This window comes from Cariama cristata, unplaced genomic scaffold (genome assembly GCF_000690535.1).
Source record: "Cariama cristata isolate BGI_N322 unplaced genomic scaffold, ASM69053v1 scaffold14768, whole genome shotgun sequence".
In the NCBI taxonomy this organism is placed as follows: domain Eukaryota; kingdom Metazoa; phylum Chordata; class Aves; order Cariamiformes; family Cariamidae; genus Cariama; species Cariama cristata.
In genome coordinates, this window is record NW_009631765.1 from 9,683 (window position 1) to 29,943 (window position 20,261).

Consider the following 20,261-nt stretch of genomic DNA (forward strand, 5'->3'; position numbering starts at 1 on the left):
CCGACACCACCCAGGCCCTGCTTGCGTACCAAAACGGTTGGTACGACAGAGCTAGCTTATTAACAGGCTACTGAGCCTTAATACTGACACTTAGTGTAATGGTTTACAGTAGAGGAAGGATTGTCCTACAAAGCGCCGAAGAGATGGGGCGGGGGGGCGGAACCCCACCCCGATCCCTTCCTCTCCCTCTCAAGAGTCTCTGGAGCATCTCACAAGCAGGGAAAGGAGCTGGAGAGGTGAGAGGGTGGTGGGGGGCACCGCCACTGTGGCACTGGGTCCCGTCAGGGGCGTCAAGACGAATGACAGCAAGGACAGTCGTAAGGAACGAGAGACAAACGGTGCTGGTGCTGTGCTGCCTCAAGCTGGGAGGTGCGCGTGGTCAAGCGGAGCGGGGAGAACTAGTCTTTCTTCAAGTCCCTGGATTCAAAAAGCTTCAGGCGTTCTTGCACAGTCAGGCCTTCCTTCAGACTCTGGGAGAGACAAAAGACAGACAGGGTCGGAGACGGGCGGGCAGGAGGCAGCGGCGGGCATGTGGCACACAGAAAGGGTGCGATGCTCAGGCAAAGGAGACGTGGGCAGCGGGAGAAGGGCCTCGGTGGCGGAGAGATTAGTGGGACACGCTAAGAGAAAACACACGGTTATGGAGGGCAGTTACTGGTGAATGGTGCCTAGAGAGAGGGTGAGATTGCAAATGAACCCAGCGGCGTACCAGAAGCAAATGAGAGGTACACCATGCCGCAAGCGGGATTAGCTCGACTCAGAAAACGAATGCCGGAGCCTGCGGTGCAGCAGTGGGTGGGGGAAGTTCAGCAGAGCTCCGACACTGCAGGAGCTCCGGACAGGTCAGTTCGGATCTGCTACACTAAAGCACCACGGTGCTGAGCAGGACCTGCCCACCAGTCCTGCCTGCCTGCCTGCGGTACGGCAGCGCCAACCAAATGTCTGCCTATCATCTGGGACGGTCCTGGCTCCGCTCCATGTGCAGGCTTTGCTTAAGCAGCCCTGGAAACTGCGTTTTTTTGTTGCCAGTGACAATCCCACCCTTTCTCTAACCCCAGCCTGGGGGCTCTCCCAAGCCAAAGCTGCCTCTACTGCACAGGGTTAGACAGAGGACTTGCTAAATGCTTGCTTCAGGTCTAGCAGGATCTGACGGCTGAGCAGATGCAGCATCCAGACTTCAAGGCACAACACTCAGTCAGCCAACAGAAAAGCCTGCCCTGCGAGCCCTCAGCATTTGGATTTGTGAAACCTTTTTGCCTACACGTAGGGACCCAAGAGAACGGCAACAGGAGGGGTACAAACCCAGAAGCAAATTGCTCGACCCCTGTACGACAGCTTTAACCTGAAGCTAGCCCGAGGAGACGCACAAGCCTAAAGCCAGCCTTCCCTCCTTCCTGCAGCCCCAAAACTGTGGCGTAAAAGTTTCAGGGGAGAAGAGCATCAGACAGTGAATTGTCCCTGCTTGGTGCTGCTGGGGAGGCACAGACATCTCCCTACCCAACAGCCAGGCCCAGAGAGCAACGGCTCTGCCCCTGCGCGCTGCAAAGGCGGTCGCTGCCGGGACAGGCAGGCAGCTGCCTGCAAGCCCACTCCTTGCAACTTCCAAGGAATTCACTCTGCAGCTGGAACATGATTTGCTTTACAAACCAAGACACAGCTTCAAAAGGCACAGACCTGAATGCAAAGCCCCTTTTATGAGCAGGCAGCCATCTCCCCTTTTGCTTTTACTTCCCTGACCGTGGTGCCAGAGGACTGTACAATCACAGCAGCAAGTTAGACTTTTGGGCTGGGTTTTCTTTAACGTGTGTTTATCAAGGCAGGACTCCATGATAAACTTGCCCCGAGGCTGTGCAGATTCCCATGGTTACTGTATTTCTTTAAATGTTTCTCCTCCCACAGGTCCACAAATACAGAACAGCTTTGCGAAGCAGCACGGAAATGAAAGCACTAAAATGGATTGGTTTGAATTTACAGATGCTGTGTGCTTTCTTTTCACCGGGCAGCAGAGTCTCTTGGGATGCGAGCCTCGGAGCACACACTTCCTAAAGGAAGTTTACTTTGGGCCTCTTTAAATGGGCAGCAACTCGTGCATTCCAGTTTATACATCTGATTTCTCATTAGACGGAAGGAGACAACAGAAACCATTAGACTCTTCTGCCTGATGGTACAAATTCCAGCAAATTCACCCCTTAAGCACTCTCACAACCCATTGGAGTTGCTGATGAGGGGAGCCTGATGAAGGGAGACTAATGTAGGATGAAATCGGTGACAAAGGGATCCTCCATCAGACTTCCTGGGGCTCTCCAGCCACCCCTCTGCCACTGTGCTGGGGAGCTCCCCTCTTTTCTCTAACCTCCTTCTGCAGGTGCTCTAACCTCAGTCTTTCCCATGGGCCACTAAATTAACTATTGCTCCAGTTTTACTCGAGAGATCTGGGTCATTAGGATCGGCCTCGTTTCTCATCAGTTCCCTGCTTTTGCTGGATGAGCTTGGAAGCCTCAGGCCAGGGTGTGGGATGGAGATGCAGTGCCAAGGGATGGAGAGCAGGGGGGTGGACACCAGCGAGCTGGAGGAAGCCTGGAGAGCAGGAGGAGGTTACTGGGCAAGGAAGAATCTTTTGCTCAGGCACGGATCACCCTAACGAAGCAGCAAGTATAGGTAAAGGAAATTAAGGGCAGCCCAGGACATCCCCTCTGCCACTGAGACGGGGGCCACCATTTTACATGCTACAGGCCTTTGTGGGAAATGCATTTATAGGCATCACTGACCCACTCCTCCGCCTGGCTAACAGCAAAACGGCTGTTTTTCCTACAAGACCTGGATGTTGCTGAAGTTTAGTCTGAGGCATGCAGAGTCATTCAAGCATGCACACTCAGTGTCCCACGCTCCCAACACAGCAAACAGGAAAACGTGCCCCACCGCGTCCAAATTTTCTCCGTGATGGTTAGCTGTGTTGGCGAGGGTGGGAGGAGCAGGAAGAAGAGAAAGCCATATTCCCCAGGGAAGAGCCAGACAGTCTGCATTTCATATGGATCTTGGGTACACTGACTTCTCCCCTCCCCTTCCCCCTCCCCCAGTAAAACAATTAGCCGTAAATAAACCAGTCAGTCATTAAGAGCAGGGCTCTGTGTGAGCAGTGCATGCAAAAGTGGGCCGCTCCAGTGGGCAGCTGCGTCGGTTGGTGGGTGCCGGTTTGTTTACCTACGTGGCAGGGAACCTGGACTCGGGTTCATTTCAGTTATCCCATGAGACCTGCTCAATAACGGACTGTTGAAGGAAAAAGCAAAAAAAAGAAAAAACAAAACAAAACAAGAAGCTCATAAATCCTAAATGCATTGGCGTTCGCGCAGCCCCAGCCCCCCGGCCCCGGCAGCGATGCGAGCAGGCAGCGCGCCCCGGCAGAGCCCATGCTTGCTCTCCTCTCCTCCTTCCCCCACCAAGCAACACACAGGAGGGAACCGCAGGATAAGTGGTCTGAGTTGGAAGTGGTGAAGGGAAACCCAACATCAGACCTGGCCCAGCAGGTCTGGGCTGCCCCTGAAACGCAGAGAGATGCTCTCCGTATTTACTCGGTGCAGCACAGACACCCCAAGCTGATGACCCGCTGCTCGCAGAGCTCGGGTGGTGGCTGTTTCCCCAGCACGGACATCGAGCTAGAAGCCTTTTGCCTGCCCGGCTTCTCACTCTGCCCAAGGTCCCAACCACTTCAAAACATCAGCATGAGACACCAGGTATCCAGTGGCGAGAGGCAACGCAGGTTTTGCCCAGTTGATCTTCCTTCCAACTGACCTACATTTAACGATGACTTCGGAGCGGCTTTCTTTGCCCTTTTTATCCCTGTGGTCCCACAGGAACAGCCAGTGTGTAACATGATGTAACTCTGGCTGTCAAGCAGGCGAGCTTGGCACAGCATTGCTGGGCTTTGGGGCCAACAGCAAGTACAGAACGGCCAAAGAAACACAGGGCCATCTGCACCATGTTAACACACAAGCAAAGCATGTTAAATACGCCCAGGACCAAGGCATCGTTGTTCCATATAAAGACCAAAAAAATCTTGCAGTGATGAACACTAAAACCTAGAATGATGTGCACATTTCCACCTATTGACACCACCTAAATTTCAACTGAAAATGGGGAGCAAATACTGGCAGAGTCCTCCTGTGAAAGACCAAAGAACAGGGTGAATGTCATCCTTTTTTTTCCAAGCAGGGAGCAGCTTCACGCCTCGATCTCAGCAGGGTCAGGAGTGTGTGTGCCCTGCCGGGCATCGCGGGGGGGAGCGGGCGCTGCCTGGCTGCACAGCCAGCCCTTTCGCAGTTGAAAGCTTGTTTTTCTTCCCAGTGCCATCCAGGCTAGCACTAGCGCTTGGGAAATTCTCGGTTTTCTTCCCCTACCAATTTCTTCCCACTTGAGACCCTCACTGGAGAGTAATGCTGGGCATTCCCATCACACAGGGCAGGAGATCTGAGCTCACCTTTGACCTGATATTCCTTAATTGCCGGCTAACACTGGATCTGTCTTTCTTCAAGAAATCAGGGTTGCTTTTTGATTTCATAATATCTGGGAAGAAGCAAAAGAGACAGCGTTAGTGTGGTGCCCACTGCCTTCCTCCAAGGTGCAGGGCTGGGGCTCTTCTGCCCTCCCAAGCGCCCCGACGAGCCCGACTGAAGCAGCTCTGCCGTAAGGGCAGAGGGGACTCTCGGGGGTCTCTGCTCCCCTGCATCATGTGCAACGTGAGGTTTTCCCAAGACAAAATGCCAGAAGGCTTTCAAAGCCCATCAGCTTCCCATCTGTGGGCTGGAAGGAGGAATTGCCACGGGAGGGCAGCTCCGGCAAGACTGTCTGCAAGGAGTGGAGTGGGGAGCAGCATGGAAAAGCAAAAAAAGCACCATGTCTTACACTCGGACCCATTACTGCCCAAGGGGTTATATGCCAGGATGCATGCGTTCGCTTGGGAAACACCCAGTTGCCTAGAGCTGCTGGAGGAGACTGACCATATCCCGATACAGTGGTGTTCACAGGGGATTTCTCTCCCTGAGCTTCTGTGGCTGCTTTCAGCTGCTCTTTCAACCTGCTGATATCACAGTCTGCCTTGGCCTTCACGATGCTCAGCTCCGTGTAGATGTCTTTGTACTTGTCGCTGGCGTATTTCTTATCCTGGCAAAGGAACAAGAACAACCCAATGGAGTCAGACAGACAGCAGGAGCTGAGGGGTTTGCGAATGCACTGAAGAGGAGCTTGGCAAATGCCGACGGACGAAGAGCCGGCAGTGAGGAGAAGTGCTTGGCCGGGGCAACGCACGCATTTCACACACACTCTCGAGGCCACCTCTGACAGCGGTACGGGACTTGAGAGAAGCAGAAAGCTGCGAGCTCAGCAGCGAGCACACAGCGCTGCCCGTGCATGCAGCCCCTTCGTTACGTGATTACTTGTTTGTGGGTTTTAATTTTAGCAGAGACACGGAATTCAAGCAGAATTCCCAGAAACGGCCTTGGCAAAGAGGCCATCCAGAGCAAACCAGATGCAATGCTGGGAGGCTGGGCAGATCTCTAACACTGATTATTTTTGCCATTTAAATCTGATCTGATGTGACAGGAAATGGGGAAAAAACACTGGAGGGGACGTTTTCCCACAGTCTCCCTTGTGGGGGTAAGTCCTAAGCTGATACAGTCATGATGACACCAAAACTGATGGTTTACTGATGACACCAAAACGAGTATTCAGTTCCATTCAGGGGAAAAACTAAATACTGTTTCAAATCTGGGTATAAGCTGAAATCTAAGCACACACACATAGGAGCAGAGCACAGCCCGATTTTGCAGAAACATCCCTGACATTACCCTCAGTGCTGTCTGCAGCTCGTCTTTGAGGGAGCTGATCTCCTGCTTCAGGTACTGGATTTCTGATTCTTTGACCCGCAGCAGGACCTGTGGGAAGAAAAGCAGCGCATGTTTGCACCCAAGCAGACGCAGCGTGATCCCAAGATGCTAGCCCGCTGTGCCCGGTGAAAATCAAGCCAGGGCTGGAGGTTCAGCCTGGTGCTGGATCCATTCCAGCACCATGAAGCTGCTGGTTCACCCATCTTCTGGTTCATGCAAGGAAATTACTCCTGGGTCTCTTGGGCACTTGCTGAAGCTTGCACCGCTGATGTGCTCCCTGCATACCCCTTGGTTTCCATCCCCACTGCTTTGCGTGGACTGGATCCCAGGGGACAAGCAGGGGATGGAGAAGGAAGCGCGGGTGTCTGGCTCGGCATGGTGAGAAGGGCACAGATCAGGACTTCAAAAGCTCCTGGCCCCATTGCACCCCACAATGCACAGTGCTGACCCGATGCACGGAGGGATAGCTGGCTATGGGATGTTCCCAGGGGTCCACGGGCACTTGTGCCCACCAATACTGCTCCTTCGGCAGGGCAGCGGCAGAGCTCACCTCCAGCTCATAGGCGTCCTTGCCCTGTGTGAGAGGCGATCCAGCAGCCTCCCCCCCGCCCTCCCCGGTCAGGAGGGTCCGCAATCGCGTGATCTCCGCAGCCAGGCGGTTATTCAGCTCCTGGGAAGAGGAGAAGAGCCGTTGTGGGAAGGAGGAGCGTGGCCACAGCGCGGAGCCCACCCTGTTTGCCCGTTGGGCTGTTGGACCCTCACCCCCTGCTCGTGCCGACTACCCCGGGCACGGGGGGGACCCTGACCTGGTTGTGGGCGTTGAGCTCCTGGTTCTCCCGCTGGCACTGGCGGAGGGCCTGCCTCTCAGCCTCCAGCGCCTGCGCCAGGTGGGCGTTCTCCAAACACTTCTGCGAATACTGCTCCGAAAGCACCTCCAGCTCCCGCTGCACCGACTGCAGCTCCTCCCTGGTAAAAACACACGCCGGGTAGTGCCCTCCCCACACACACCTATCCATGCCCACTCTTTCTCCAGCTCCCCAGGACAACCCAACAGGGATCTAAGCACTGAGGAGGAGGAGGACTTGCATACTCCCTTTAGGAAAAACTTCAAGCCCAGAGCGAGCCAACCCTTCCCTCTCCTGGCACAGGGGTGCTTGGGCACCAAAGGGGACAGGAGGTCTTTTGCTAGGAGGCTGAACAGTAGGACTTCTTCAGGTTTCAAAAAACTGAGCTGAGATCTATCAAGTTTGCTCTAGGCGCTCAGGACCAGGTTTATTTGCACACCTATGCATCTGATGTAGATGCATCAAGGTTAATAAAGCTGCTCAGTTGTTTTGCTCGGCTCCCGTGTGAGGACAGCCTTGCCATGAAAAGCTAAATGCTTTCTCTTCACCTGGTTAGATTTGGTTGAGCAATCCTGCTGCTGCAGCTACATGAAAACCAACACACTGTCTGCACATCTGCTACTTTTGGTGACCATAAAGCAGCTGAATTTGGGTAGTGTGGGGCCATTGACCTGGAGCCTGAAAGATTATGGGCAACGAGGAGCCTCTGATGGGTGCAGCTGGGTTGGGACCAAGGGAAGAGGTCCCTGCAATGACAGGTCTGCCACTAACTCATTGCCAAAATCAAAGCAGAGAAAGGGGTCTCCCACACGCGTCATCTCCCGGTGAGACACAGCAACAGACAGAGGATGATGATGGTCTTACAGGTATTGCCTTCGGAGGGCCTCGATGTCGGCATTGACGCTGCTGATCTGGGAGCGCTGGGACTTCTCCAGCTCTCGCTCCAGCTCCTCCCGGTGTGCGTTCTTCATGGCTTCGATGGCTGTGTGGGACAGCACAGTGTCAGCACCCAGCACCGCTCCACCCAAGGGTGTTCATTTCTTGATTTTTTTGTTTGTTTTTTTAAAGGAACAAAAACCGAGTCATCCCAGTGAACCTCCCACTGCTTCGCAGGTCCTTCAGTCTGTGCCCCTGCCTGAAAAGCAGCAAAGGGATTTCTGCAAATCCCACTTTTTGATAGTCTGAACGACTGTGCAGTTCACAGGTTTCCTGGATTGTGCGACTCCTAATGCAGAGACCCTGGGCTCCAGCACTTTAAAACTCCCTGGGACACTGAAGAACGAGTTCAGTGTCAAATTGGCAATAAATTAACCACAGGAATGACTAACACCTTTCTGAGATGGAACAGAAAATGGATCAGACTCTGCTACAGCCAAGGAGAGGGGTACCAAGCCTGGAGAAGGACTGGTAGATGGGCCTCCATCTAAAACATCTCTCCTACCAGCCCTTTCCCACCTCCCTGTGATCCCCACCCAGCCCTTATCCCACCCCACGCTCTGCTCCTCTATTCTGGAGCAAACACCATCCCCATGTCCCCATCAACACGGAGCTGCCCCACCGTGGGGGACCCTCTGGCATGTCCCCATACCTGAAATGGTGGCAGCCGTTTCTTCTGCCAGCAGGCGATCCTTCTCCTCTCGCAGCTTCTCCAGCTCCCGCTGGTGCTGCCGCTGCAGGTCCTCAATCTTCTTCTGGTGCGTCTCCTCCATGGCTGCAAAGCCCCTTTCACATGTTGCCTGCAAAAGGGACGAGGGGAAGAGGTTGGCGCAGGCACGCAGGGCCGGTGTCACAGCGGTGGTGAGCCCACCAGGAGCCACACGCCAGCGGGTAGGTGGGCACTCCAGTTTCATCATGGGGATCTTCTCCCTCCCCAACCATGGAGGAGCCAGCCGATGATGGACCTTGCAAGGTCAGGGCTTCTCCTGCAGTCGCTTGATCCCTGGTAGCTCCGGTGAGAGGGAAGAATTGGGGTAAGACCCAACTGGGGAATGCAAATGTATGTTAAAAATAACCAAAAAAAAGCCTACTGTGCCCCTTCTGCTCTCTTTTGCAATGCCTGATTTTACGTGGCCACCTCTGGGGTGGAAAACGAATGACTCATAACAGCAACAGGACCTTAATTCTCAACCGACTATCTCTTCAAATGCTGCACGGGCAATTATTTGCTAATTGAATTACTAGGAGTGAACTTAGGCCAGGACAGAGGAGCAGCAGTCTGGGGACTCAGGAGGCGCCAGGGCTGAGACCCTCAATTCCAGCCCGGTCCTGCCCCAGGCACAGACCCCGCTCCTGCCTTCGCAGGCAGACAAATGCAAAAGCCTGTTTCCAGTTCAGCCGCCAGCCCAGCCGCCCCACCAAGCACATCAGGATCCCGGACGGACACACGGCTGCAGGACAGAGGCAGGACAGCAAAGCCACAGGCAGGCTGGAGCCATGAGCCGGGAAGGGGGACGCGTTGGGGACACGGTGCCCCATCAGACATCTGGGGGCAAAACCTGATGCCAAGCACCGCACTGGGCTTTTCTCCCTCTTAATGTTACAGGCTGGCTTTATTTCCTGATTTCGGTGGATTTCTTCTTGATTCACACTCGTGTTTTCCAGGGGAAGCCAGAACTGTTACCTAGGGACCACTGGGACTCCACGGGAAACCGAAGGGGGACAAATTCACTCCTCCAGTGACAAAAGTGCTCACGACAGTCTGACACCACTGACCTACACTAACTACTCCTCAGCATCACTTTGTTGTCTAATGCTCCGTAACCTCATTCCCAATTTTCAGCTCTGGTGCTTTTTGTTTTTTTCCCTCTCCTTTAAGTTTTAATCCTGAAGGCATTCTTCACTTTCTCAGCCTTGGGTTTTTTTGAAACTCGTAACTCAGTGCCGGAACCTGTCTGGACTTGGCTGATTACAGAGTGGCACAAAGTAGCCTTGCAGGATTTTTCATTTACACCTCTAACGCTGGAAGAAAAGGGTGAATCCTCTGCCATAGGTCTGGCTGCAGAGTCAGTATTTAATGTATTGTAAATGCATTGCTATAAATCCAGGACATTTGAACATGTACAAACCAGTATCTCCTGTTACTGATGTTACATTCTCCATCAGCTTCAGAAGAGAAGAACTGAGCACATTTTAACCTGTATATCGGACAGGTTTGCAATCGCCTGGTTCGCTTTCTAACCAAGGGAAGTTTCTATTTTGCTGTCCGTCCCTCTGCTTCCCACAAAGGTGCACAGACAGACTGGTTCGCCCTGCTCTCCTCCCAGACCCCTCTGCCCAGAAGATGCTCCTTGCCTTCCCACCAGGCAATCGGCAAGTTTTGGCATAGCGAAGCTGAAAACACAGGCGGGAGGTCAGGTTCATTGCTTGCTGTTATTTTTCAGCCTCTGTTTTGGTTCTGGCCTTTTTGCTTCTTCCAAAGCAAGAACATCCCGCAGTGCAGGTGACCCTGTTTGGTGCCTGGCTTGCAGGACAAGGCGTTAGTGGTGTGTCCTGCTGCCCTGAGTGGGGGGTTCAAGAAGGACTTTTCCTTCCTGAGGGTTAAGATGGAGGAGAGAGCATTCAATGAACACCACCACTTCACTCCGATCTCCCCAGCGGTTCTCCCTCCCCGGACACCCGATTCACCCCTGATGGGATGCAGCAGAACTACTGCTCTCCCCAGGCTAAAACCAGCTTTTGGCTGGAGCTGAGCCACGCTTTACCCCCAGCCCAAATATGTGCTGAGGATCTCGTGGCTGGAAGCAAGCTCTCCCACATTTTTGCTGACTCTGAAGAAGGACTGCTCCATGAAAGCCTCACCGGCGTGGCCTCTGGACGCGTCCTGCATCACTGCCCTTTCAGTTGCCTGTTCAACCTGGAAGCCTCCCTTGGTGCTGCCAAGAATCCTCCACTGCCCTAAACCCACTTCCTAACTGGAAATGCTCTCTGATCAAAAGCAAAACACCAAATCCAAGAGGGTTTTTTTAGGCACTGTACCATCTCAGGCTAGTTTTACAGCCAGTCTGACTGGTGGAGCAATCTGAAGGATGGCATTTCATTGCCAGTGGGTTTTTCTGCACCTAGCCTGGCTTTCCCGTACCTGTGCACTGTTTGTTGTGTAAGGAATCGCTGGTGTGCAACACCAGGGTGGTCCTCCTCGCCGCCTCGTGCAGAGGAGCTTCGCTTTGCTACAGAATTTGCCATCTGTCTGCAGCTACTTTCCCCAAGAACATAGATTTTGAGAGCATTAAGTTTCCACTTCATCCTATGTTTTTGAGGGCAGCAGAGACAGACTGGAGATTTGACCAGACTGGGAAAGACAGAGTTGAGGAATGTTTTTAAGGGGAAGTCACGAACAAAATGTACACCTCAAGTACAAGGAGAAACACTATGGTCTTCATATTGAAGGAGAGCGTGACATTATCAGGCTACTTTGAACCTCTCCCTCCCTCTAAATGCAGAGACTGCCTCCAATAATCAACCCTCCCACTGAGACCAAGCCCTCAGCAACGCACTGAGAATACCCCAGCATGGAGAAAAGGGCAACTCCATGCCTTACAGAGGCCTTTCTAACACTTTGGGCCTTGCTTCGGCATGCTGGCTCTTTCGGGGAACGCCGCTCGGTTCAGCAAGCAAACCCCAGGACCGAACGCACCCTCCTGTACACTCAGCAGCGTAAAGCGTAAAGCATTAAACGTATCAACACCTTTAAGTTTTCAAAGTCTTTCTGGTACTTTTCCCTCAAGGTAGAAGCGTTCCCCTCCAGATGCTTGTTCTCCAGCTCATCCCTCATGATGTTCATCTGGGCCTCCAGCTCCTGGATGCGTTCCCTCAGGCCGTGCATGGAGTCCAGGTCACCGCCGGGGCCTTGCCCGGTGCCACCCGCCTCACTGGCCACCCAAGGGGCCCCACCGCCCGGGCCCGCGGCGGGGGACGTCTCTGGGTGCTGCCTCTGGTACTCGTCCAGGGTCTCCTGCAGACGCTGCAGGTTCTGGCTGTAGTGCTCCTGCAGGGCCTGCAGCTCCTCGCCGTGGATGACCTGCAGCTCCTTGATCTTGACCTGGAACTTGTCCTCTAGCATTTGCATCTGCTCCAGGTGATACCGCTCCATGTTCTGCTTGTCACGGACAATGGCATCCAGCTGGTTGAGGCCCTCCGTCCTCTCCGCCTTCAGAGCATCCTCTGTCCTGTTTAGTTGCTCTATCACGTTTCGAATCTCCTCCTCATACCGTCCCTGTAACTCGCTCAAACTCTTGCTGTGTTTACGCTCTTCTTCCTCCAAGAGCCTTCGCTGACTGTCCAGCTGGGACACCTTTGCTTTGAGATCGGCGTTCTCCCTTTCAAGCATGGCGATCACCTCGCCGTACTCACCCTGCTGCTTTCTAAGCAAGTCTTCGTACTCCTCCCGAAGGAGAGCGACCGTCTTCACGCGCTCTTGACAGAGCGCATCCATGCTCTGCAAGGACTCTTTGTAGGACTTCATCTCTCTCTCGTACTCCAGTCGGACTTTGCAAGCGGCGTAACAAACCTGAGCCTGAACAATTGCATCGTGGACTAACAAAGAGGAATACCGTTCAAGGTCTCCCATGCACGAGTGATATGAAAGACTCTGAGATATCTTCAGGAGCTTCTGACAGTCTCTCATTGCCTCCTCAGGAGGCAGAGAGAGTAAGGCAACAGATATTTCCTTCAGAACATTTGATTTGTCCTTTAGTTGTTGGGCAAGATCTTCCTGAATGGAAACAAGAGCTTCACTACTATGGTCTGGCAGGCTGTCAGTCTCCTCCACCTTGGCTAATTCCTGACACGGCACCATTTGGAGATGGCTCCCGTTCCAGGAGACCTGGGTTCTTTCTGAAGCATCTTTTTGAATTTCAAGTGCTTCAGAAATCTGGTGCATAACTCTGTCAAAATCAGGAGTCCTGTACGCTTTGATGATCTCCTCCAACATGCATTTATGCTGCTGGAGAGCTGTTTTGGTATTATGGAGATCTTCTTCGATTGTTTTTAATCTCTGATGAAAAGACTCTCTCATTTTCTGTGCGACAAACCCAAGTTCTGCCTTGATCAACGTAGCATCTGCTACAGCACTGAGAAAACACGGAGAGAAGCCCAAACCTGTTGTTTCTGTTTTGCCCTCGGCTTCTCCTTCTCTGGTGCTCAAGTGCACTCTCAGCTCCTCCACCTGGCTCCAGAACTCCCCTTCCAGCAGCAGCTTCTTAGATAGGACGCTGGCCAAGTCGACTGCTGTATGAGAAACATTTGCTGGCTCCAACAAAACCACCTCAGCTGTTCCCTGGATCTCTCTCAGAAGCCGAGATATCTCAGAGCTTGCATTTTTCAAAGAGTCCGCTATTTGGTTGATGAGAGAGGCCTCAAATGCCACTCTCTCAGAAAGCCATCTCAGCTGGCCGGCGTCAAACATTTCCGCTCGCTGCTCCTTGGAGACGTTCTCCCCTTCCCCCAAAAAACCTCCTTCTGGAGCGGGGCTTTCCGCGATAAGGCTGATATCACTCTGCTGATACTCCGATAGGACTGGCGTCCCTCTCAAGGCTTGGATTGCGTTTGATAAAGTTGTTTCCATGCTGGACAGAGTAACAAGGAACAAATCCCCCTCTTTTTCCTTGTCCGATTTGGGCAAAGACCTCAGTTGCTCTCTGCACTTCTCTAAGCAAGTCAGCGCTTGATCATTTTTCATTTGGAAACCTCCCAGCTCGCTAACGTGATTTTCTATGAGCTTGAACTTTTCCTGCCTCTCACTCTCCAGCTGTGAGATCAAAGCACTGACTTGGGATAAGCTGGTCTGAAGTTGTTCCCGCAGCTGAGACTCTGTGCTGGCCCACTGATGGTGGAGGGCGATGAGCGTCTCCTGATTATGGCCGTGCTGGCTTTCAAGCTTCATTGTTACATCTTTGAGTTTTTCCTCTGTAATGTAAAGTTTGGTTTCCAGGGAATGGATGATTGAGAGATAGGTCTCAGAGTCGCTTGTCCCTGATGACGGGTAACCAAGAGCTGGCTCTGATGACATGCTTTCTTCAGACAGCGATCTGTCTTGGCTCGTGTCTGAAGAGGTACTGCTTGTCCAGTTTTTCTCCGATCCGTCTGGATGGATGTATTTTTGGCACTGGATGCTCGAGAAACGGATTCTTTGCCTCTTGGCCCCCATGATTCCTACATCAGTCTTTGCTAAGGCTTTCTGAACCAACTCTTGGTCCTGAAGCTCTAGAGCTTTGGACGGGGAGCCAAATTCCTCCACTTGCCTCTGGCTGGTCTCAAGAACCTCATCCTCCTCCTCCTTCAGTGCGTAAGTCAGAGCTGGGAGGACATCCTGAGTTTGCAGAGGCTGCCCCAGCTGGGACGGATGACTTTCGTCAGCCTCGAGATTAGGGCCAAGGTCTTCCACCTCCTCAGCACATGGACCTGTGCCTACACTGGCTAATTTCTTTAAAGCCTCCTCCTTGGCCTTTAGCTTTACCTTAGTCTCCTCTAAACTGCTATCTAAAGCAACCATTTTAACCAAAGCCTCGCTGAGATCTTGATCTTTCTTCTCCACAATTCTCAAGTGCATTTCCTTAACGTGTCTCAGCTCTTCTTCTTTTTCTTTCAGCACCTTCTGCACACCCTGGAACTGATCCGACACCTCCTTGAACGATTGCTCCAGATTGTGATAGTTGGTCTCTTCCATTTTCAACTTTGCTTGCAGCTTTGCAACTTCGTTATCTGACTCGGCAACCTGATTCATTAGCTCATGGAATCGACATTTGATCTGATCTCTCTCTCTTTCGAGCTCCTTGATGTGCTCTGCAAGTTTCTGGATGCTGGCTTCCTTCATCACCAGCTGCTCCTCCAGCTGGTGGACAAGCTCGCTGCCTTCGAACTTTGCACTCAGTTTCTCCTTCTGCAGAATCTCCATTTGCTGCTCGCTGTTTTGCAGCTGGTTCTCGTACTCGTTGGCCTTATCCTCCACCTCCTTCAGACTCCGTATTAAAACCTGCTTTTCCCTCTCACAGCTCTCCAGCAAAGCCTCGTAATTCTTCTGCAGCTTCTCCTCCATGAGGACCCTCGTTTGCTCGCTAGCGTTCAGCTGCCTGCTCAGGTCTGCGATCCTGTCTTGGAGCCGCTGTACCTCCTTCTGATGGTCCCTCTGCAAAGCCTGCTGCATCTCCAGGTCCCGCAGCTCCTGGGTCTTCTCCAGGAGCAAAGCCTCCACGTTCTTCAGCTTCTGCTCGCTGGCCTTCAGCTGGGAGCTGAGCGTGGCCTCGCCGTGCTGCCATTCCTCCAGCTGCTCTTTGGCTTTCTCTTTTTCGCTCCTCAGGTCGCTCTTGAGCTTGGCCAGGGTCTGCTCCTTGATGGAGAGCTCGGCCGCCGCGTTACTGAGCCTCGCCTGCAGGCTCTGAATCTCAGCTTCGTGGTGCCGGATCACGTCCTTGGCCTCGGCGTAGCTACGCTTCAGCGACTGAATCTGCTGATTGATCAGCTCTTGACGCTGGCATTGGGCTTCCAGCTCGCTTTGGAGGTCTTGGTTGACTTTGTGGAGCCTCTGCCAGGCACCTGATGGCGAGGCGGCCACCTCGGTCTTAAAAAAATTGATTAAATACTAGATTAGTAACACTCTTGGCTCTCCCTTCTGAGTGTCACACCTCTGGCCAGGCAGGCCATGGAAAAGCTCCTCGCAGCGATTTGGCTGCTACCCACATGCTCCAATTGGGATGATTTGTTCTTGGCACAATTTTGTTTGGTTGGTTTAACCAACTTTTTTTTTTTTTTTTGAATGAGCAAAAATTGCTTTCCAGTAACAGAAAACATGGACCACAACATCAAAACAGCTGTACAGTAACAGGCTAAAAGGAAAAAAAAAAATCAAACAGAACCAAAAAACAATGAAAAAGAAACACCAGCAGTAAAACAGAGACGGACAGACGAGAGAAAAACGGGAAGGGTGAGGAGGAGGGGATGAGAACAGGTCGAAAAGAAAGGAACTGCTTTTTTAGGATGTTTGCTCGTTTTGTTGTGAAACAAAAAGTGCACAGTTCAGGTAACAACAGTCCTACTGACCAAAAGCAACAACAGAAAGTGAGATGACAGCAAATGACATCACATCCCACCCAAACGCAGGGAGACAGGACAGCCGGCGTGGCGATGTCATTTCTGTGACTACCAAACAGGACTTAGTGGCTGCTCGTTGCATTAAAGAGATGTTGTTATGCTAAAGTTTAAGACTAGGGAGGATCTAATTTCTCTACCTGCAAAAAAAAACAACAAAGGACAAAATAAAAAGCCCGACAAGTGAAGGGAGGGAAAAGGTGCGATGAGAATGTAAAATAAAAGAAACCAACCTTTGTGAGATTCAAACCAAAGCAATGTAGCATGCAAAGAGAAAACTCACAGAGAGAGTCATGCAAAAGGCGACAGAAATTATGTATCTTTTAAAAAAATACACAGACAGGAAGAGGCGAGAGAAGCACAGCGTGAAGCCTAGGAATTTGGCCTGCCCTGCTGTACTTTGGTTGCTGGTAGGAAAGCCCACAGATGTGACACTCAGTTATGTTAAGTTAAATTTCATGCTTTACACCAAAAACATGCAAGAATATCCGCCCAGGACAGGTTAGTACGTGACCCATCCCACCCACCACGACCAGAGCTGGGGGACATCTCCGGTCCATTGGCGAGGAGCAGGAGCCCTTGCCATTTCTCCCGGTAGGATTCAAAGTCGGGGTGCCCCGTCCCGAGGAAGCTCAGAGCGAGAGAGGGGTTACACGAGGCCAGAGAGGCTTCGGTGCACGGCACATGCATCGGGCTGGGTATCTCAGCGGCTGCCTCACGAAACGCGTAGCGTCTTTTATGTCGGGGCAGTGCTTGGGGGTCTGTACGAGGCTGGTCATGCCACCAAGGAGGGGTTGGTGCCCCCTGGGCAGCTCAGGAGTGAGGGACTGGCAGCAGTCAGGCTCCTTCATCGTCCCTCCCCACAGACAATGTAGGAAACTCTCTGAAATTAGGCATGATGGAGGTGGGGGGCACATGAAATTCAGAGGGTCCATCCAAAAAAAAAGCTGTGATGTTTGCCCATGATCTGGGACTGCAAAAAAAACCCCTCAGCAATTCCACTCCCTCCACCCCAGCAGGGTTTGGTGGGGCTACTCCCTTCTGCCTCAGGACTTTAATCCCTCTGCTACAGGGGAAACATCAGGGAAATCCCCAGAACAATTAAACTGGAGCAAGAAAAAGCCTCCAACCCTTCCAAAAACCCTGTCCAACTTTTAGGTCAAAGTCTGGGTCACTTCTCACTGCAGCCATGATTTACTCAGCCCTTCTGCAGACTTCCCCTCCTGCCCCTCCACCTCGTATCGAGGCACTACGGCCAACTTCAACACGGTCAATCTGATGCTGGATTCAGCATCCAGCTTTTAGCCCCATTCCCTGATTTTTCTGGGCTCCAGGCAAAGGGAGGTTGGATGCCTTTGCCCCAGGGAAGTGGGAGTAACTGTCTCTTCCAATACTGCCAAGTGAAAATGGAACTCCTCCAAGCAAGCACTGTCAGCTCGGGGACTCCAGAAATCAATGCATTAATTGACTGATCTCCTCCAAGGAGATCACCGGCAAGGAAGGCAAGATGCTCCTTTACCTGGGTTGGCTCCACTGCCTGTGCGACTTCTTCAGGGGAAATTTCTCCCATGAGAAATAAGGACGCAAGGTTCAGTGTCGACACCGAGTTTGCTGCCACGGGAGCACAGCGTGTGGCCACGCACGGCCACTTTGATCCAGAGCCGGTTTGGCCAAGTAGATTTGAGCAGGTCAAGATGTTGCCCCTGCACAAAACAGGACTACGGACCCATGAGAGCAGCCAGAAGCTGCCTGCAGGCATCACGGCTCCTCCCAGCACAGATGCTCCCAGAGGAAGGGCTGCAAAAAGTCCACTTTGTTTGGAGGAGGGGAGGAAAGGCTTCCCAAGAGACTCTCCCGTCTCGTTTGCCAGAACCTCCAAAACACACTCCTAGGCTTTGCCAAGGAAAGGCATCTTGTTACAGAAGAAACCACCAAAGTGATCCAAGACAACAGGTTGTCCCGGTAGAAATCCCACCGTGGCTGAGGAACGTGCCTGGGAGATACACCTGCCTGTGCTGTGTTTGCCCATGTAACTGCCACACAAACTCCCCGGCCAGGAGCAACTGCTGGGCTACGAGATGCTTAGAAAGCCTTATGTGCACCCCACCTCCTGTGGGGAATAGCTGGGGCACAGAAAGTGGGAAACAGCTGTTGCATAGGCAAACACAGTACAGGACGGCTCAGAGGTGGGCTTTGCTGAGGTCCCATCTGTCTACCATGGCTGTGGTTTGTCTTCCCTCGGGGACGCTAGTAGGTAATGCTCTTTTCCGTCTGTTGCATCCCAGAGCAGAGGGTTTGTTAAGCAGATGATTCTGGTAAGGCTACAGAACTAGCAATATTTGCAAGAAGGTCAAATCTCTTGGATCCCACTCAGTGGTGCACATCTCTGTGTCAACCAGGATGCCCCCACAAATACCCTGGACTGAAGGCCACCAGGGTCCCCCTCGGGCACAGAGGAAGATGAATTTCTCTCTCCTCCCTGCTCTCCTACCTGCAACACGTAGCCCTCCCGGGCGCTCTGCTCCCGGCCCAGTGCCACTTTCAGCTGGTCCTGCAGGTGCCGGTTCTGCTCCAGGAGCTCCAGGGCCTCCTTCTGCTTCTGCTCCAGCTGGAGGGACACGAACAGAGACAGCGTCCAGGGAGTGGGCAGGGGGTCGGCCATAAGGAGCAACTGGCTCGGAGGGGACGTAGAGCAGAATGAACGGGGCTTTTGATGGCACCGCTGCTTTGCTCTGCTTTGGGATCTGGATTTCATTTTGCTGGGCAAAATCCCTCCCCCCTGAAAGAACTAAGTTACGCATTACTTTAATTCGTAAAGCTCACTGCAGCAAAGGATGAACGGCACCAGCTCGTGCCAGGCATGACCCTGGCAAATCTCAGCCCAGTTCAGATCGGCGATACTCCTGGTTACTCCACGCCTGCACCCCTTTCAAGCTAATACACCTTAATCCCAACTAACAACAACCTTTGTTATTCCAGGCGTGGACCTCTTCCAAATGAGCTGAGTCTCCTCCTTTCTTTTCCTAAAATCTTAAGATTGTTTGATGCAGGCTGCACAAAAAGGGAACCTTTGTGGTGTGTCCTACAAGTCATGCCAGATTATAGTTTTGTAGACATAACTGCAGACCCAAATCTCTATAGCCGCAGAGGCACACAGAATTATGAGCTTGAATTTAGAGTCTGGTTGATACCCATCAATTGTACCCGTCTCATCAGAGGCAGGCTGGCTAACAACCAAGAGAAGCGTAGGCTGTGTTGGCTGGGAGGGGGTAGCGAAGTACCACTCTTGCAAGAACAGCCCTTTCTGCAGCCGTGGGAACACGAAAGCTGCTGGCAGGGCTGAACGGGAACGGACACAGATCTGTGCCCTGCCAGCTCCCCAGGGGACCCTACAGCATCCCCATTCGTTGCTATTATGAAGCAGGAATAAATGCAGCTTTTTTAGAGCCTCAAGCTTCCTACAGTTACTGCACTGGCCTCAAGGCCATTTCTGCAGGCAGCCTGCACCCCACGCACCCCCTTTACCTCCTTCTCCAGCAGCGTGGTCAAGTGCTGCTTTGTCAGCCCCTCATCCCGGTCCTCAGCGTGGGCGAGGTGCAGGGGCGTGATGGGGATCTGCTTCTCCTCCCGCAGGGGGGTGGTCTCCACCTGGTGCCAGCGCTGCTCGATCTCCACGTGGACGTTCTGCGGTTTGATGTCCACTGGGACAGGCAGAATCCGGTCCACTTCCATCCTTAATGCCTCTTCTGACCCTGCCCCGTCCACAGCATCGATCATCTCAAAGCGCTTGCGTCGCTCCTCCCGACGCCGGGCCCGCTCCCGCTCCAGCTCTCCCAGGTCGGCATCGGTGGCACCGGCGTCCCTGGGGAAGGCGGCAGAGCCGCTGTTGGAAGAGTCTGCAGCGTTTGCACGCTCCTGCGCCAGGGCTTGCTGGATGGGGCGAAATTCAGCCCAGTCAAAGGTCTTGGACCGTCCTTCTCGCCGGCGCTCCCGGGCACGGCTCCGCTTCTGCTCCAGGTCCAGTTCAGCTTGCTCCGCATCCGGCTTCTCGCTCGGCTTTGGACCAGTCTCGAAGGAAGAGCTTGTTTTGCTTTTCTCTTCTGGCAGGGAGCTGCAAGGACAGACAGAGGGTGAAGGAACGCGTCAGCGGGTGCTCGAGATAGCCAGGCGCACCCATGCATGCCTCAAAGAGCGAGGTGGAAAGGGGCTGCTGGAAGCCCAAGCCAACGCCATGGGGGTGCCCCCCTGCCCCTCCATCTCCTGTCACCTCTCGGGCACAGGAGCCACCGCTGCCCTTCCCCGGGGTCACGCTGGTGTGCAAAGCCTTGCTGCAAGCGGCCCTGGCTGCTCCTGGGCACCCCCCGGCCCCCAGAAAGCGGCCGATCCCGACCTCGCTCCTCCTTAGCAGCTGTCCTGGGGCCAGTGACCACGACCCAGCAGCAGCCCGCAGCCGAGG

At 53.1% G+C, this 20,261-nt stretch overlaps 2 protein-coding genes across 2 annotated transcripts in view; both read right to left on the reverse strand.

The window, feature by feature from the left end:
* Positions 1–298: 298 nt before the first annotated feature.
* The window catches only part of LOC104166246 (myosin phosphatase Rho-interacting protein-like), a gene marked incomplete at its 5' end in the record, with an annotated part of 45,144 nt that continues 25,181 nt past the window's right edge, over positions 299–20,261 (reverse strand). The window contains 11 exon segments of the mRNA XM_009706112.1: positions 299–470; positions 3,206–3,267; positions 4,475–4,560; positions 4,995–5,157; positions 5,841–5,927; positions 6,430–6,549; positions 6,686–6,845; positions 7,589–7,706; positions 8,313–8,460; positions 18,297–18,413; positions 19,331–19,916. Coding sequence (XP_009704414.1) covers positions 3,235–3,267; positions 4,475–4,560; positions 4,995–5,157; positions 5,841–5,927; positions 6,430–6,549; positions 6,686–6,845; positions 7,589–7,706; positions 8,313–8,460; positions 18,297–18,413; positions 19,331–19,916 — 1,618 coding nt within the window.
* On the reverse strand, positions 11,370–16,656 carry LOC104166245 (myosin-11-like). Its single transcript, XM_009706111.1, has 2 exons — positions 16,525–16,656; positions 11,370–15,278 (listed from the first exon to the last, which is right to left on the reverse strand). The coding sequence occupies exons 1-2, from the start codon at positions 16,654–16,656 to the stop codon at positions 11,370–11,372; spliced, it is 4,041 nt and encodes a 1,346-aa protein (XP_009704413.1).

Coding starts and splice junctions, on each gene's coding strand:
- LOC104166245 (XM_009706111.1), bottom strand. CDS start 16,656: ATGAAGGAGCCTGACTGCTGCCAGTCCCTCACTCCTGAGCTGCCCAGG. Junction 15,279..16,524: donor TAAAAGACGCTACGCGTTTC/GTGAGGCAGCCG, acceptor AATTTTTTTAAG/ACCGAGGTGGCCGCCTCGCC.